Below are 18,264 nucleotides of genomic sequence, written 5' to 3' on the forward strand. Positions count from 1 at the left end.
TGCAGTAATAAGTGTGATAGACAGGAAATATATTAGGAAGGAACTTTTGTGTGATGTGCTTTCAAGCCCTCCTTTATCCTTCAACTATCTTTCCTTTTAATTAGCACTCGGGTAACAGCATACCATAATGAATTACCATATTACTGTTATCAATAAAAATTATTTTGGGTCTAAAGTAGTCATTAAGATGAAATGTGTAAGACCTGTTCTGGATAGTATGCAGGGAGATAGCAGTTGGAAATCAATCTCTGTTTTGTGTATGAATTTTAAAAGATTCACAGAATGTCCAGATTTGTGAACACATATTTACTAAACATGAAGATATGCATGTATGGGACATAAAGAAAAGGGAATAAATGTGTGCAGCTGGGGAGCATATAGCACTGATGTATTAAAGAAGACATTTTTGTTAAAGACAGCAGATTGAGCAAACACATTTGTCTCTGTTACCTCTCTACAGATCCAACTGAAACAACAGTAAGAGGACCACTGGTATCCCAGATAGAAAATAGGAGAAAGGATGATAATAACCAAATGCTGCAACAAGAAAGCTGAAGAATGAGTGAATCTAACTTATCAAATGTGAGCATATTGAATATTCAACTCGTAGTAGGAAAAATAGAGAAGAGATTCAATTTACCTCCCACAAAAAAGTCTCCCATAAGCTTAAGAATTGCCAAAATCAGCCATCTAGAAGGGACAAAGAGAAAAAAGATTAGGTAAAAGATTTTTTATCAAGCTAGGTCAGAGATTCCCTTCTCCTCTTGGATCAGCTGAGCAACTTTCCTCCCATACCATGCTAGCAGATTGGAGGTGGAAGCATCAGCCCTGGAGATGGTAAAAAACCAGAAAGAGATGAGAGCAAAGATGTGATATGCTACCCTCCTCCCACAAGGCTCTAAGACTGTAGGCAGCCAGAATTATACAACGTAGGCAGAAAATTCTCAGTCCTGGAGAAAAAACTTAGAGCTCCAGTGAAAAGCTTAACCAGTTCCACCTATAATAAAACCTACCAACATGAACACTTTATTAACATCTAATCAGGTTTTTTGTGTCATTCTCGTAAATGAACATGTAGTTTAAAAAAAAAAAAAAAAAAAGGACCAAGAAATCCAAGGAAAATAGCATGCAGAAGATGAAGAACAAAACAAACAGTAAAAATACATTGGAGGAAATAAAAAAAAAATCATCTAATAGAGCAAAACTTGAAAAAGAAAAAAAAAGTACTACTCTAATCATATCCTTAGTGAAATAAAAGAAAATACTGCATCCCCTAAGTAGTAACAGACTATCATACAGAAAGGATAACCAGAGGAAAGGAATAGCTGAAAATGAATGCAAGAAGGGAAAAATTAGAAGTTAAATAAGTGGATTGAACTACACAGTTATGAACAGTTGTAGGTATCCTCCAGAAAGTGGAAGAGAGGATGGGGACCAGTGAATAGAAAAGAAAATTAAAAAAAAAAAAAAAAGATTATGGTTAGGTTAAGATTACTACAAGAGGTTTCATATATAAACAATAAAAATAGAGAATAAAATAATTCAAAAAAGCTTCTTAGACATGATTATCTGAGTTCCTAGAATGAACAGTGTCATCAAGTTCCCTGCAAAAAAAAATGAATAAAATACACTACAAGGTAAAACATCATGAAATTTTAGGACACTGAAATAAAAAAGAAAAATCTGAAAATTAAAGAGAAAAAAAGAAAAAAAAAGTAAGCGACTTCAAAGAATGGAGAATAAGAAAAGCTTCACACTTCTTAAAAGTAGTACTTAAATTTATAAAATAAAGGAACAAAGCCTTCAAAACCGTGAGGAAAAATTATTTCCAATTTTGAATTCTTTAATCAGCTTAACTCTCACTGAAACAGGAGTATAAATAAAAGCATTTGAAACATGTAATAGCATAGATTTGTCTTCCATATACCCTTTCTCAGGAAAGTGCTAGAAGAGGTGTTACACCAAAATAAGTAAACCAAGAAATGAAAACACATGGGATCTAGGAATCAAGGCAGAAAAAGAAAATCCCCAATCAGATAATGGGAGGAGATGTGGTAATAAAAGATGTTTCTCAGTCCTAAAGATAAATCTGCTCAGATTGGAGCAGGTTAGAGGGACCAAAATAACACCCCCCCAAAAAATAGATTCTTCAAGAAGATGAAAAGTGACCAAATATATAAATGATGTGTTTTGACATATTGAGAAGAGATGCATACATCATAGATAAGAGTTTAATGATGAATTAGTGGTAAGACCATGGAATATTAAACATTAAAAAAGAGTATTCCTAATTCCTGAGAAACCAAGAAGTTTTGCAAGAAAGAAAAAGTGGTCATGATATAGTACATGGCTTCCTTGTGAATAACACTGACACAATCATAATTCTGATCTAGCCAAAATTAAGTCATAATTATGATGGTAGGATGAAGTGGAAGGTGAGCAGCAAACAAACAAACAAAACACACCCTGAGCTTTCTCTTCCACAATGGGAAGTCAACAGATAATGCTTTAAAAATGGTAAAATGAAGAAATGTCAGTGTAAAGGTGGTGTTAATGTGAAGTCAGATAACAAAGGAAAGCAAAAATATTTGCAAGCTCCCAGTTTCTGGAGGAGTGATTGGGGGTCGCAAGACTATCATATTTCTCATAATTAATTTGGTTGAATTTGTGTCTTTAAACTATGTGTTCTTTGGGAAATACAAAAAATGTATTGCATGTCTACAAAGTTCAGACTCATAACTACACATTCTCTTTCAATAAGCCTGAAGCTAGCCTCAGGGACAGAAGGACCTTGTTAGAAGTTACCAACATCTTCTGTTGAGCTATTTTGAGGACGCAAAGCCTCTGGGGGAGACCACAAGAATCCAGAGGAAGCAGCAGAATTAAGAAGGAATGCTTAAATCCCACTCCTCATTTTTGCAGAATGAGAAATGTTCTCATTTTCTGCTCCCCATGAGAGAAGAGCATGGAAACACTTTCTGCGCTCTTCCACGACCTCTGATGAAATGAAGAGAAGGCACTGAGTATATAAAGCTCAGTTGCTTCTGGGGATGTTTCCTCTTTCCACTTGGACTGCCCTCAGGACACAGGTGTCCTCTGGTAGCCCAGTGGTATGCATTTCAGACAGTGCCAGCCCCAGATGCTGTAGAGGGAGATCTACAGTTTTGAGACTATGTCCAGTTCCAGAGAGGAAGCATGTCATACAGGGTGATTATTGAAAGAAATAACTCTACTTTCTCCAATTCACCTTTATCAGTAATACATCTAACTCCAAGTGTATGATTCCTCTATTTTGTATCTCAAGTGGCTTCAAACTCAGGAGAAAAATAAAGAGGCTGTTTTTGCTGAATACCCCCTCGAAACCCAGCAGACAATATTGCCTTACAGGATACTGCACACTCCTTGCCAAATGATAGGGCTGGTCATGATGAGTATAGGGGATGCTGCCATGTCTGCCCAATGCTCCTTTCAGAAGTGAAGACCTTAGTTCCTAGCTATGGAGAGTGCTGCTTATCAGCAACCTTCTTCAGGAGTTGCTTCCATAAAGAGAATTGCTTTAAGCAAAGATGCATCCCTTTGCCAATGCAAACAACATCCTTTGACTGCCTAAGGGAAGGTTAAAGGCCCAGCCCTTCACTCTATCTCTGGAAAACTCTAAAAGACTATCTCAGGGTCAGAGATCTCTGTGTGGTCAGCAGAAATCTGGATGGAAACTTTATCACAACGTAACTTCTCCCTCTGACAAAGTCTGCTGCCTGCTTTGACACAAATCCATCAGATTCTCAACCACATGTTAATCTTCCCACCCTAATAGATAGCTTAAGTGTATTTGGTCTCTGCTCTTTTTTTTCCCACTACTTCTCTTTTCTTCCTATTTCCAAAACTGTATTGTAAATAATTACACATATGTAAATAGATTATAAAATTTATGTATATTTATATGTGTATAACGCCATACACATACATAGTTGTGTACCCACTTTCCTACTTCCTCCTCTGTCGACTTTTCTTACTACCCCTCTCAAATCCCAACTTTTTCCTATCTACTACCAGTATTCCTTATGTTACAATCAGCAAAACAGGTTCCTAGAAGGGATGTGACTATTTGGTAGGCTCATTAGCTGGCTGGGTAAGTTCTACCTATATTTTGAGTCTGCTACTATGTAGAACAACAATATTCTACACACAAATATAGTGTAAGCCACATCTGCAATTTTAGATTTTCTAGGAGCCACACTAAGATGTAAAAAAAAGAAAAAAAACCAGATATCTGAAATACTGTCATTTCAATATGAAAACTATATAAAAATTTAGTAATAAGTGTTTTCTATCCTTTTCTCCATACTAAATCTTTGAACCCCGGTATGCATTTTATACTTACAGATACATACGTTTGGACTAGCCATGTCTCAAGCACTGAATGGCACATGTGGCTAGTGGCTACTATATGGGAAAGTGCAGATACAGAGTCTAGACTAAGACCATGACTTGTGGCTTTTTTTCAGAGAGATCTGCCAATTACATGAGGATTGCAACCTGTGCGGAACACACCAACAATGCAAAATGTCCAGCAACTCCACTAGTCCTGACCTCTCACTCTCACTATCCAAGCTTCAAATCATACTTGTCCCAACCCAACATTGATTCTCCAAACTTAACAAAAGTTCTACACTAACCCACTCCTGCAACCTGCAGACTAAAATAACCTAGTTCAAGAGGCAGAAACTGTACTTACTCTCCAAAGAGAGAAATAATAAATCCGTCAACAATATAGCAGAGTGAAGCTCACAGAACAGGGCTACACATCCCACTTCAGTCTTGGGCTTACTCTCTTAGAAGTCATCTGACTCTCAGAAGTTGCCGGAATCCTGTTTACTACCTTAGAATAGCAATTCAGGTGGTGCTTCCTTCCTTAGAACCTGCTGTGATTACTTACCCTCCTATACCGCTTCTCAAATAACTGTCAAAACCTAAAAGGAGAACTCGGATGGCCTCCAGGCTTTAGAATTTCAGACAGGGAGAACAGTGAAAGTTCCTCTCTTCAATCACTATTCTGTTTGCTGAAAATGAACAGAACTCATGAGTAAACAAAAGTTTGTAGGCTCCTTCTTTCCATACTTCCTGAGATGGAAACAATTTCATGTGTGTGCATATGCATCTGAGTATGTTTGTCTGAATGCATGTTTATGCATTTTATGGTATCACCTTCTGTATGGAGCATAGAGACGCGAGCTGAATTTATGCATCTTGTATGCATGTCATTGGAATTTCAGAATTAGGTTTACCATGAAATACAGAAATGTAGATATATAGAGAGGTGACTCATTTTTCCAATATTATTAGAAAATTATCTATTTCATATATGTGACTTTTCCATATAATTAAGTGCAAGTTGTTTCTTTCTGTCCCATGGTGCTGCGCCATGTGAAGTAAAGTCTATACAAACCCTGTGAAGTATCCCCATTTCACATATGAGGAAATTGAGGCCAGAGAGGTAAAACAAATTTGGACTTGGAAACTACTTATGTATTGCGTTACCACAGATTTTAACCACTCTGCTGAATTATCCATACACCCAAACCTTCACTGTTCCATTATTTCTAATGATCTCTCCTAAGAAGCTTAACGTTACTAGCCATACTAAGTCTCCTCTGTTCTGAAGGTCGTGTTGTATCTCACCAAAAGGCGAAAGAGCATATTATTTGTGAAACTCTTTTGCTTCTTAGAAATATGTTTAACTAATTTCAAGTGCTTTGTGTGGATGGGGTGCCTGGAAACATGACCTGTGGACAAGTAAGGCATTTCTTTATGACTTATTCAGAGTAAGAAATGGGACCAAAGCTCAGGACACTAATTCTTGAGTCAGAGGTTAATCACCTTTCTTGTGATGTGAGTCAACTGAAGGCAAATAAGTAGCTCAGTTCAAATGATTTAACAAATATTTCCTGGATTATCATTATCCTCAAGACATTATGTAAATATCTATCACCATGCATACATATATGAGCATGTATTCCTTTGAATATGTATCTATTCCTTTGAATACAAAGATGACACAAACATTCTCCTGTGGCATTTTGAGTCCCACCAATCATTTGTATTCATACCACATTCCCCTTATAACCAATAGTATAGCTTTGGGCCAGTGCTGAGGGTGGTAGTTACAGTTCATAATAGCTATGGAAAAATAGATGCTGTATCCAAGGAAAACAAACTGAACTTGTACATAAACAAAATTGTGGTTTTTTGCTTTATTTCTACCATGGATTCAATATGTATTATCATAAATAATCAAATACATCACAAAAATGAAACTAGAAAACTATTCTTTGGATTTAAAACTATGCATACATTCAATCAATCAAAAAGTATTGACTAAGCTCTTACAATATACGTGGTCTAATACAAGGACTAGTATTATGAGAAATTGGGAACATGAGCTTCATGTGTAATAAGGAGTTAAGAATAGAAAGAACTGAAATTAGGAAAATGAAAAGTGAGATATGTATTTCAAGTTTTCTGTAATTCCTGTGCTAGGATCAATATCATCCCCTATGAAGAGGATCCTCTTGTCCTTGATGATGGAGGCATCAACCAGAGCCTTGGCATGAAAACAAAGAAGAGCCAGTCCTCTATCCCCAACCACAAACCCACAGGCATGAGGGACATGTACCTTGGCTTTCTCTGTAAATGGAGCCCACACAGTTTAGATTTTTACACATGGATCACTGACCTTTCACTGCCTTTAAAATTACCCATGGAATATGTAAGAAGTTAAAGTAAAACTCCCTCCCCGACATCCACCTCAAACCACTACACAGACACACAGAATTAAACCCTGATGAGCAATTTGCTGAGGCACTTCCTTTTCTATAGTTCCTCCCAGGTATATTCCTTCCTGTATGGTATAGATGATAGATGGTCATAATAATTTGTTCATTTGTTTGTTTTGCATCTAATCACACACAAAAAAGTGCGGTCTATTTCCATCTACTTTGAAACGTGGCCTGTCCTGTGATTCCCTGCAACCAACAAGAAACAGAAGTGCCTCCATTAATTTCTGAGGCTAGGCTTTAAACTGATCTTCAACTCCCACATTATCTAAGTTAGAATTCTACGGGAAGCCCAGCCATCATGCTGTGTGAAGCTCAATCCACGCAGAGAGGCCACAGGAGAGGAGGAGATTCAAGATGCTCTGGGTGACAGCCCAGGTGAGCTTGACCTGATGCTGCACCAACTGTTAGCCGTAGGAGTTAGTCATCCTGGACATTACACTCATACCAAAAAAAAAAAACTCATTGTGCCTTCAGAAGAAGCCCCACCCAATAGCAGATCCATCAGAAGAACTGCCTTGCTAAGACCAGCCAAACAGAATTATGAGAGATTATAAATGGTCATTCTTTGGGGCCATTAGGTTTGGGACGTGTGTTATGTTGTAATAAATCACTGAAGTAATCCTATCTCCATTAAGCTTTTAGTCCCAGTTGGAACCCATACTATTCTCAGTATTTTAGAAAAACACTCCCAAGTAACTGGCACAAATTAAAAGCCATATAAATATTAGCTGAGTGTGTGTGTGTATACAATCCACATCTCTGTACACCACAAGGAAGTTGCTTTAGAAAAGTAATGGGGCGGGGCACCTGGATGGCTCAGTGGGGTAAGCCTCTGCCTTCGGCTGTGGTTGTGATCCCAGGGTACTGGGATCGAGCCCCACATCAGGCTCTCTTCTCAGCGCGGAGCTTGCTTCCTCCTCTCTCTTTGCCTGCCTCTCTGCCTACTTGTGATGTCAAATAAATAAATAAAATCTTAAAGAAAAAAAAAAAAAAAGGAAAACTAACAGGGGAGCAGACACCCAGGACTCCAAGATGGTGTCAGTCATACCAGTGAAGGAGAAGAAGCTCATGGATGTGAAACTAGGAGAGCTGCCCAGCTGGATACTGATGCAGGATTTCACCCCTAAAGGCACTTTTGGCGCATTTCAAAGAAGTTACTACCGGTATACCACAAGTAGGTCAAGGTGAAGAAAGGGGGCATCGCTGGGATTTCTATGGTGCTGGCAGCTTATGTGGTTTTCAACTACTTTCCTTGTTACAAGGAACTCAAGCATGAACAGATACACAAGTAGCACTGAAGAGGGCCCAGTGTGAAAACACACATGGCATTCCTGACCATGACCTTTGCTTGGCACCCTTGAATCCTTTCATACCGTAGTTCAGAATAAAAGATGACTTTTAAAAAAAAAAAAAAAAAAAAAGGAAAAGTAACAGATAATCACATGTCCTTAGTATTTTTAGATTACTCAGGGGATATCATAATTCTTTCCTGGCCACTGCAGTACTTAGAAGAACTGTAGAAAGGCAATATTACTGCATACATTTTTATATATTCCTGCTGCTTACAATCCTCACTCCGTCCCATCACCCCTCTCTAGGCTCCACACCAATACATGCTGCTGAGTTCCCTGTGGGGTTTCCACTGTCAGGTGTAGGATAGAATGTTTACTTTCCTGAAACTAGGTTGTCTCTATGACCTAAACTCTAAAATTCAAATAAGAAAGACTCTGATAAGGAGGCTGCATTGTCAAAGGACTGCAGAGAACATTTCAGAGGCTTGTTCAATGCACAGATCATTCCAATGATAATCATAGATTAGGATCTTTCATTCACGCAATTTTTTTCTTTTCTATTTTAATAGGTCTCAGTTCTTTCCAATACATGTTGAAACCACAGGCATCTTCCTTTATGGTTTCACTACCCCAGAAATACTGAAGACCCAGAGTAGGGGGTCTTTTAATGAACTGTTTGAACAAAACAGCTCACATTTGGACAGTTTCTTATAATTTTGAAAGTACTTTTTAAACACTGTCTCCTTTGTTTCAGTCTCTTTATGAATAAAATTCTTGCTTTGGGTCATTTAGGGTTTGCCTTCTAAGGAGGGTAATTGTATAAGGGCTATTGATCTAGCAGATGTTCGCCTGCTTCTCTCAGATGTTTCTCCAGTCCATTGTCTGTTCTCAGACATTCATAAAGGCAGGAAATATACAGATGTATTTTATTCTGGGACTTGTAGTAGCTAATCACATTGCAACAATCATTTTGAAAAAAGCAATGGCGTCATTGATGCTTTACAATTATGTAAATCCATGAGAGGGGAAGGACCGTCATCCCTTTCCTCTGCTGTGAAAGCAGAAGGGGATGGAGATTTGGGTGTCAAGTGGGCCCAGGTGAGTGACCTGATTAGACAGCATCAACAAACTCCATAGCCTCTCACTCTACTTGTGACACTGGAAGTGAAGATTCCACCTTTGGTGCCTCTTCCATTTTTGAGAAATACTACCATCATTATGGAATTAAATCACTTAGAATCCAAGTACCTAAGCTAACTGTATAGTGTGACTTTATACACTCCTCGTTCCCAACACCAATCCCCTATAAGCTCCTCCATGGAGAATTGCTGACTATTTATACATCTTTTTTTTTAAACCATAAAATACCACTTTCCACCCCACCCTCCAGAGATGATTATGGTGATTAAACAGAGAAGAAATAAAAGAATAAATCACGGAGCAAAGCCCTGGAGAGAAACATCATCACATCGTACGGTATTTGCTCTAAGACAGAACCCAACTTCATATCCCAGCTCTGACACTAAGCACACTGTTTAAAACATCTAGTTTCTCAATTTCTTCATTTTTAAAAATGGAATAGTAATGGTATTTAACTCATGGAGTTGTTATGAGATAACATATAATGTGCTTAGCATGTAAGTGTTCAACAAAATGTTATTACTATCTAATGTCTCACAAATACTGCTTAAGCAATTGGCCTGTGCCAACTCTGTGCCAGACAGTGACAAGGAGGTTAGGACACAGTGTGGCCATGCAGGGGCATAGATCTATTTAGTCTGTTTAAGGTCACATACATACTAGAAACATTAAGTTGCATGAGAAGTAAATAAGAGCACAAGGGAAGTATACATTGAATGGAAATGGAAGTGGTCAGAGAAGACTTCTTGGAGGAGGCAGACTTTGAAGAAAGGGCTTATTTTTACTAAGTGGTACTAAGTGGTATAGGTAAGAGAAAAGAAATTCATGAAAGCAGAGATCGGTTAGTAGGATTTTGAATAAAGATCTGGACATGCAGAATATATTTGGGAGAAATTGCACTTTTCAGCCTCTTATATTCTACCCACCCATAAAATAAACGTGCTTCAGTGGATCACTGTACTCTCTTCCAAGTTCAGTGCCCAAAAGAGTATAAGTAAACCCAAGCGGCCAATACACAAAGAAACCAATATTTTAAAAGTAATGGGACGCAAAACAATAAACTAGGAAAGCATATAATGAAGAAGTCATAGGCAAACATGGAGCTGTATACCAGAGGAGGTAATGACCTGAGTGTGGCATTTCCACCATCAGATGAGGGGTCGGACATGAATGAGAAAATTATCTTGTGGGCAACATGAACGAACACGAGACCTGTACAACCTTACACTGGTGTTTGGACCCTGGTCTTGTTAATTCCTGTTCCCTTCATTGCCCCTATCATACTTGGTGATTGCTTTTCCACTGAATTGTGGGAGAGAGAAATTAGAATGTAATTAATAATTAGATGATATCACATGTTTTGCAAATATGATACTAATTAGGGTGGTTATATTTGAAATAAGTTCTCGTTGTGTTCAAAAGCCAAGGTAGTTTGGGAACAGAATGAGCGTTATCCTTTCATTCCAAGAAGATTCTAACAGCCAACATTCCTAATGCCTTAGATGGATACATGCTGACTTCACCTAAGGCACAGCAAAGATTTAGCAACCAAAAGCAAAGCAATCTTAGCCAAAGCATTAAGCACATGATGCAACAACAAAAAATAAAATGTTTTAAGACTAGGGAGAATAGAACTCTTTTGATGATGGAAGAATCTATTCACATTTATTTTTTAAGTCATTTTGGCTTGATGGGGTTTATCGAGAGACTATGGATGAAAGTGGATTGGGTGTTGAGGGAAAGCAAGGGCTTCTTGTGGAAGAATCTATTCACATTTATTTTTTAAGTCATTTTGGCTTGATGGGGTTTATCGAGAGACTATGGATGAAAGTGGATTGGGTGTTGAGGGAAAGCAAGGGCTTCTTGCAGCCAACAGACTCAAGACACATTTTCCTCAATACTGTTTTGGACTTTATTCCCCCCATAAGCTTTCAAATTTCAATCACTGCCCCACTGAGTCTGGGGAGAAATTGATAAAGAAAATAATATAGCACACAATCACAAGTGAATTGAATTTGAGCACAATTGAGATGAACTGCAGTGTTTAAAAATAGAATCATTTCAGAAATGGGCTTAAGGGAGAGCGTTTTTCTCTTATGTGTTGCTTAAATGTTTGAGACCAGAAAGAAGGGAAGGAATTAGAAGGGTGGGCAGATGGGAGGGGGGAAGGTTGTACAATGACTTGGCTAAATGTTTATTTAATTCCTCTCAGCTTTTTCATTTTTTGGACACTTCTTCAAACTACCTGAACAGCATTAGAAAGGGAAATTGTTAAAATAAAATGATGTTGCCTATAATCACAAGTGAATTGAATTTTTCCACTTGGGCTGTGGTGCGTAAAAGCCTTTTCTTTTTAAGATATATATATGTCTATATAAAATCACTGAAGTTTTGAAGAGAGAAAAACAGAATCACAAACTCAGAGACTTTTAGAACTGAAAAGGACCTTAGCATCTTACCCATTTGCCAAATTGGGTTGTGCCATCAGGATCCTTGGAAAAACTTAAAGAAACATATTATTTCTTAAACCTACTTAAGATCTATTGAATCAGACTCCCTGAAGCTGAGGCTCCACATTGAATAGTTTATAAGCTCTCAAAAAAAAAAAAATTAAAAAGTCAAACTGATATCTAGAAACTACGGACTCAATACATCTCTCATGATTTATAGGAATCTAAATCTCCAAATATTTATTTATATGGGTATTAAGCAACAAAGCAAAGAACTGAATCCAGCATTCCTGAATCCTAGTGCCTTATACTTCCCACTACTCCAAAAAGCGAGGAATGAAAGAATATAAACATTTCTTCAGTAATCTGGATTAAAGGAAATCTCCCCAGGAAAGTGTGGATGTCCCCAGCTAACATGATGTAGGATTTCCAGATCACAGACTGACAGGACCAAGTAAAAAATTGCCTGGCCCTATTCAAGCTTGAAAGCTGGGAAATCAGCACTGCTTTGGTTAGAAACTATAACTCTGTGCCTCTGCTCTGGTCTTTTGGAGTGTATGCTCATTGGACAAAAACCATTCCTTTATTTACAGGATAATTAACAGGCTACAATCCTAAAATAAGCTCTAGTCAGATAATATGAAGACACAGGTAAGAGGTCATACCCACAAGATTTATGCTGGACTTATGTCAGGAAAAAGCTAATGCTTTAAAATATCTAAAGAACAAACCAATCAACACTTCCTGTAAGTAGGTTTCCAATTTAGGAAGCTGTTCATGCCAGTAACAGATTCTCAGAATTTGGAGTGACCTTAAAAATCACTTAGCTCAACCTTGCACTAAGGCAAGAATCTGGTCCATAATGGCCTTGCCAGATGATGGGCTGGACTCTGCCAGGACATGTTCAGTGGTGTGAAATTCACTTTTTTTTTTTTTTTCAGGGTAACCTATTATCTCATCTTTTATTGTTAGAAAAATTTTTTTTTACCTATGAATAGATGTTCTTTTCTACGATTTCAAAATGTTTATGCTCCTTCTGGTGGGCTTTGTTTGTTTAACAAATCTGTTTCTTGTGTCAATAGCAGCTCCTTAAAATATTTGCAGAAAACTATCAAGTTACCCTCTTCTGTGATTCTCCTCAAACAGAAGCACTTCAGCTGACTTCCGCTGCATCTCATAGTGTGTTAGCCCACTGCATATATTACTAGTACATTATTCATCCTATCACAGTGGAATATGTGGTCCGTCTCTCATTTACTAGACTGTGATCTCCTTGAGAATGGCCATCTATTCAATGGCCATTTATTCATCCCTGTATCCCCGTTATCAAACATAATGTGGGAGACAGAGGATGTACTTACATGGTTTTGGTAACTGAATCACACCTTATCCTCTTATCCTACTCTCAAGTTACCTCTTCTTTGGGATGAATACCTGAAATTGCTTGAACCTCAACTTCTGATAAGCACTGTTTTGTTTGGCATCATACCATAATATCTATCACAGGGTACTCCATTAATACAATTAATTAATACAATTAATACTGTTGAATTAATCTGGCAATATATTCCAGGGCCTTCAAAAATCTTTTTATTGTCTTCTTCTGGACACACTGTGTTTTAAAGGCTCTTCTTAAAAATCAATACCACCCCAAATGGGGTCTTGATGTGTGGTAGGATTATTGCTTCCCTTGAGCTACACATTATGTAGCTCAGATTTGCATTTGATTTTTCCTTTTTTTTTTTGCATTTATTTTTCAAATAGCCATCTTATGCCTTTGATTCAGGTTGACCTTAAAGTTACTGAAATACGAAAGTCCTTTCTCATGAATATTAGAATTTATATTTTCCCAATCTTGAACAACAGTTACACATTTTTTTTTAATTTATTTATTTTACAGAGAGAGAGAGATCACAAGTAGGCAGAGAGGCAGGCAGAGAGAGAAGGGGAAGCAGGCTCCCTGCTGAGCAGAGAGTCTGATGCGGGTCTCGATCCCAGGACCCTGAGATCATGACCTGAGCCGAAGGCAGCAGCTTAACCCACTGAGCCACCCAGGCACCCCAACAGTTACATATTTTACCTAAAATATAAAGCATATTTTAAGGTATATATAAAAGGTAATATAAAGCTATATGAAGACCTAAACAATTTATAGAGTAGGCTGGTTAACTATGCAGGTTCAAATCCTGGCTCTGCCACTTACTAGCTATGTGAATATTGGACAGGGCCCAACTTCTCTGAATCTCAGTCTCCTTATCTATTAATTGGACATTTTGTTCGCAAAATGCATGACAAAGGCTTTTGCAAAGAATAGGTGAAAAATTTTTGTAATTCAATGATAAAAATCAACCCAATAAAATGAGGGAAATGTTTTTACAGACTCTTGATAACTGTACGTAATGTAGTAGGTAAAAGGAACTGATGTCAACAGAACTTTAGGATGTGGTGAGGTGCGGTGATAAGGGAAGTATTCTATGGTCCTACTAGATTTCAGTCTTTCAGTGGGGCTATGCCTCTGGACTGTGAACTTCAGGAGCACTTCTTAGTTTTTCTTGCCCTCCCTTAGGTGGAACAGGATAGCTAGAGTGGGTTGGAGTTGGCTATTACCCTCCCCTAGATCAGTCAGTCTCTGATAAAACCCTGGTAGTTTAGGCCCTGGTTTAATAGTTTCTCCTAAGGGGAGATCTTGTTAAGAAGAAGAGAATGCTTTGGTATATTTCAAAATAAGGAACTAAAGCTCCAGTTTTCATACCCCAGCACTGGTTCCCAGGGAGGTTTCAGCTCATGGCCTTCTTTCTGCTCTGGTAGGTTTTGATTCTTTGTATTTGCCTGCCAGCCACTCCAGTCTGTGGAATGGCAGCTTTTGCCCTAGGACCTCACTTCTTTTAGGGATCTGGAAAGAGTTTTTGAATTTTCAGTTTGTTCTGTTTTTTACTTGTTGTTAGGATGAAATGGTGACTTCCACGCTTCTTATACCCTGGGCAGGAAATCAGAAGTTTCTTCAATAGCTTTTTGGGTACATAGTACATAGCATTTTTTGAGGTAATGCGTGTACAGCACTTTCTTCTGCGCCTAACAAATAGTAGATGTTAAATAAATATTTATGATTTTATATGTTTAGGGCTGTTATTCTAGCTTAGCAAGATTATTTGAACCTTGTCTGTCAAACAGCTTATTAAATTGACCCTCCTAATTTGGGGCCAAATGAAATGTAATTAATCTGCCTCCAGATATGACATTGATTAAAAAGACATAGAGACAGGAGCTCTAAGTTTTCTTGGATGTGCTGATTCACACTTTTCTTTTTATACAATCACTTAATCACTTATACAAATGAATCTACAACATAAACCATAAAACTTCATTCTCTTCTTCCTTACAAATTTAATCTGTGTGTCAACTAATGTTCTTGGATGACATTGTGAGAGACATTGTCTTGTTCTACCACTGGATATATAGCATATATTTCGTACTGATACAGTAAGGCAAACTAGCTGTCTTAGAATCAGTAAGGGGACTCCTCATATATTCAAACGAAAGAAGCCATTTGCTCAGTGCTGCTGCTGAGCTACACAACGCAATGTTCTGGGCAGGGTACTGCAGCTTCACGTTTTGGGAACAGGTTTATAAGTTAAAAGTAGAGCCACCATTTTTTACTCTAAGTCCATAATGTCTTATGTCAATCTCTAAATAATTTGAGCCTGAGTCTGGATTCTCCAAGAACACTGAGCCACATGAGGACAAGCACTGGATCCCCACTAACATCATTCTCACTCAGTCTCCTCCATTGGAGGAACACTAATGATAATAGTCTATCCTCAGACTCTTATGAGATTGAAGCAGAAATTACCCTTTGGGACTACTGATGTCTTTTTTTGGTCCATTGACCCAGAATGTGAGAATCAGAAAAGACAGAATCCTTGCGCCTTCCGCTAAGTGAAAAATCTCATCTATTATTCAAGGGTCCCATTCTAAAGCTTGCTGCCAGGTGACACATTACTAAGAACACAATACAAAGAATAGACACACACAAAACAATCACACACACACACACACACACACACACACACACACACTCCCTTGTAGTCATAACCGATAGTATCACCTGAAAACAAACAACAAAACTGCTCATGGCCTCTAGACCCTGCCCTAGAATTCCCTTTCCAAAGCCTTCCACATTCCTATGTTTCCTGCCCCAATCTCTCCCGATAGATATTCTGGAAAAGCCAGTTAGAAAATATGTGCTGAATATTTATATTGTGCCTAGTTATGCATAAAGATCTGGGCCAGATTTAGAAAGTTTTTTTTTGTTTTTTTTTGTTTTTTTTTAAAAATAGAAGAAGAAAAGAAAAAGACTAACCCCTGCCTTCAATGAGTTCACTGTCATCAGGAGGGGAAGGACCCCACGTGAAGGAGCGGTTCATCAGCAGTTCAGCATCCAACAACTGAGGGCCAGATTGCGTATTACAGACCATAAGTGTCAAGGACTTCTGAGGATAAACAGCACAATGAACAAGTAATGGCTGGGAAAACTTCATGGAAGGGGTGCTTTAACTCACTGCAAAAAGACAAACAGGACTGTGTGTAGGCAAAGTGATGGTTCCAGTTCTTTTTTTTTTTTTTTCAATCATTAGACTGCACTGCAGCCTACATACATCCTGTTGCTTCTATATTCAGAAAGAAAAAAATAATAATAAATTCCAAGTTCAAAGTTAATCAAGGGCCCTAGGCTTGTGCCTATAAAGTTGCCTCCTATTTCCCTGGGGCCTCTCAGGGTCAGTAGCTGTCAGAGGTTATGTGGGAAACAGGGTAAACACTAATAAATTTTGTGTGGCATTTTTTTAATAAAAACATTATGGATAAATTGCAAGCAAGTTTCTACATACTGAGAAAGCACTTTTGGATACCAAATTAAATTCTGAACTTATGTTGATGTTTAATTATGATTTTGAAATCCAGTTATACCGCACAAAAAAGTAGAATTTAGAATTATTCAAGCAAGGGGACAAAGTTATTCCTCCGATGATGAAGCTTGAGATCCCTGGCCATGAAAGAAAAGAAAGGGAAGGGACAGGGGAAGGGGGAACAAAAAACAAGAAAGAAAGAAAAAAGAAAGGAAGGGGAGGCAAGGGAAGGAACGGAAGGTTTAGCTACCTAATAGAATGGGTTAGCTTTAAACACTTAATGAATTCCCTAGGAATTTGCTTAAACAACTGTATCTTCTACTATTTATCAGATAAAAAAGACCTTAATGTAAAGAATTAACTAACATTGTAGTAGTGACTAGGACCAGAAAAAGACCCAAAGATATGAGCCAGTGTAGAAATAATCAGCAATTATTCAATCAACAAACATTTGTCAAAAGCATGCCATGCACCAGTTATTGTGATGAACATTAAGTTTTCCTAGAGAGGAGGTACTGAAGGCAAGGTGGAAATGTGTTAGGAATAAGTTTAGATTTGGAGAACTCTGTGTTCAGTCCTAAGCAAAGTGGCTCCTGATGAAAGAAACTCAGTCAGAAACCACAGAAAATGTTAACATATCTATATGGTGAACATTTTCCTTTTTTTATGTTATGTTTGTCATCATCAGTACATCATTAGTTTTTTGATGTAATGTTCCCCTGATTCATTGTTTGCATATGACACCCAAATCCATCTCAATGACCCAAAGGAGTTGGAAAGGAAATTATTGTGACTTTATTGCTTCACTGGAATTACTTTATTTAATACTACTAAGTTAGAGCATTTATAACTATTTCCTTCGTTAGATATGCAACATGACAATGATCATTTTACTCCTCCCTCTGTGAACCTTCAATGTTTTTTTTTGTTTTGTTTTGTTTTTAAATTTTATTTATTTATTTGGCAGAGAGAGATCACAAGTAGTCAGAGAGGCAGGCAGAGAGAGAGAGAGGAAAGCAGGCTCCCTGTTCAGCAGAGAGTCTGATGCGGGACTTAATCCCAGGACCCTGAGATCATGACCTGAGCGGAAGGCAGAGGCTTTAACCCCCTGAACCTCCCTTCAGTGTTTTCTACCAAGAAATATTTGGTTCATTTAACAAATAGATACACAGGGGGGTCTGGGTTGCTCAGCCAGTTAAGCATCTGCCTTCTGCTCAGGCCATGAACCTAGGGTCATGGGTCTCACATGGGGCTCCCTTGTTCAGCAGGAAGCCTGCTACTCCCTCTGCCTCTGCTGCTCCCCCTGCTTGTGCTCTTTCTCTCTCTCTCTCTCTCTCTCTCTCTCTGTCAAGAGATCTTTAAAAAAAATCTTAAATCAAAATACATAGACTGCTTATACACACACATAATACACATATAAGCACATGTGTATATGTATGCATATGTATGTATATGTATCACATGTGTTGTAAATACACATGTAAGTGTGTTATACATTTTACAAATATGTTGTTTATATATTCATGCACATATATTTGTGTGTATGTACTATATATATAGTGGGTTAACACATATTTTGTTTTGTTTTTAAATGCAATTGTATAGTCACACAAGTTGTAAGTAGATGAAAACAAGGCTTGAA

At 37.9% G+C, this 18,264-nt stretch overlaps 2 protein-coding genes across 2 annotated transcripts in view; one reads left to right on the top strand and one right to left on the bottom strand.

Moving 5' to 3' along the window:
* The window catches only part of TDRD15 (tudor domain containing 15), a 513,320-nt gene that overhangs the window by 31,553 nt on the left and 463,503 nt on the right, over window positions 1–18,264 (bottom strand). The gene's annotated exons all lie outside the window — the stretch shown is intronic.
* LOC116596122 (ATP synthase subunit f, mitochondrial-like) lies at window positions 7,861–8,141 on the top strand. Its single transcript, XM_032353202.1, is given in 2 exon segments — window positions 7,861–7,998; window positions 8,001–8,141. Coding segments are annotated over 2 exon segments (258 nt in total). The 5' UTR covers window positions 7,861–7,868; the 3' UTR covers window positions 8,129–8,141.

Source organism: Mustela erminea, chromosome 7 (assembly GCF_009829155.1).
Source record: "Mustela erminea isolate mMusErm1 chromosome 7, mMusErm1.Pri, whole genome shotgun sequence".
Lineage (NCBI taxonomy): Eukaryota > Metazoa > Chordata > Mammalia > Carnivora > Mustelidae > Mustela > Mustela erminea.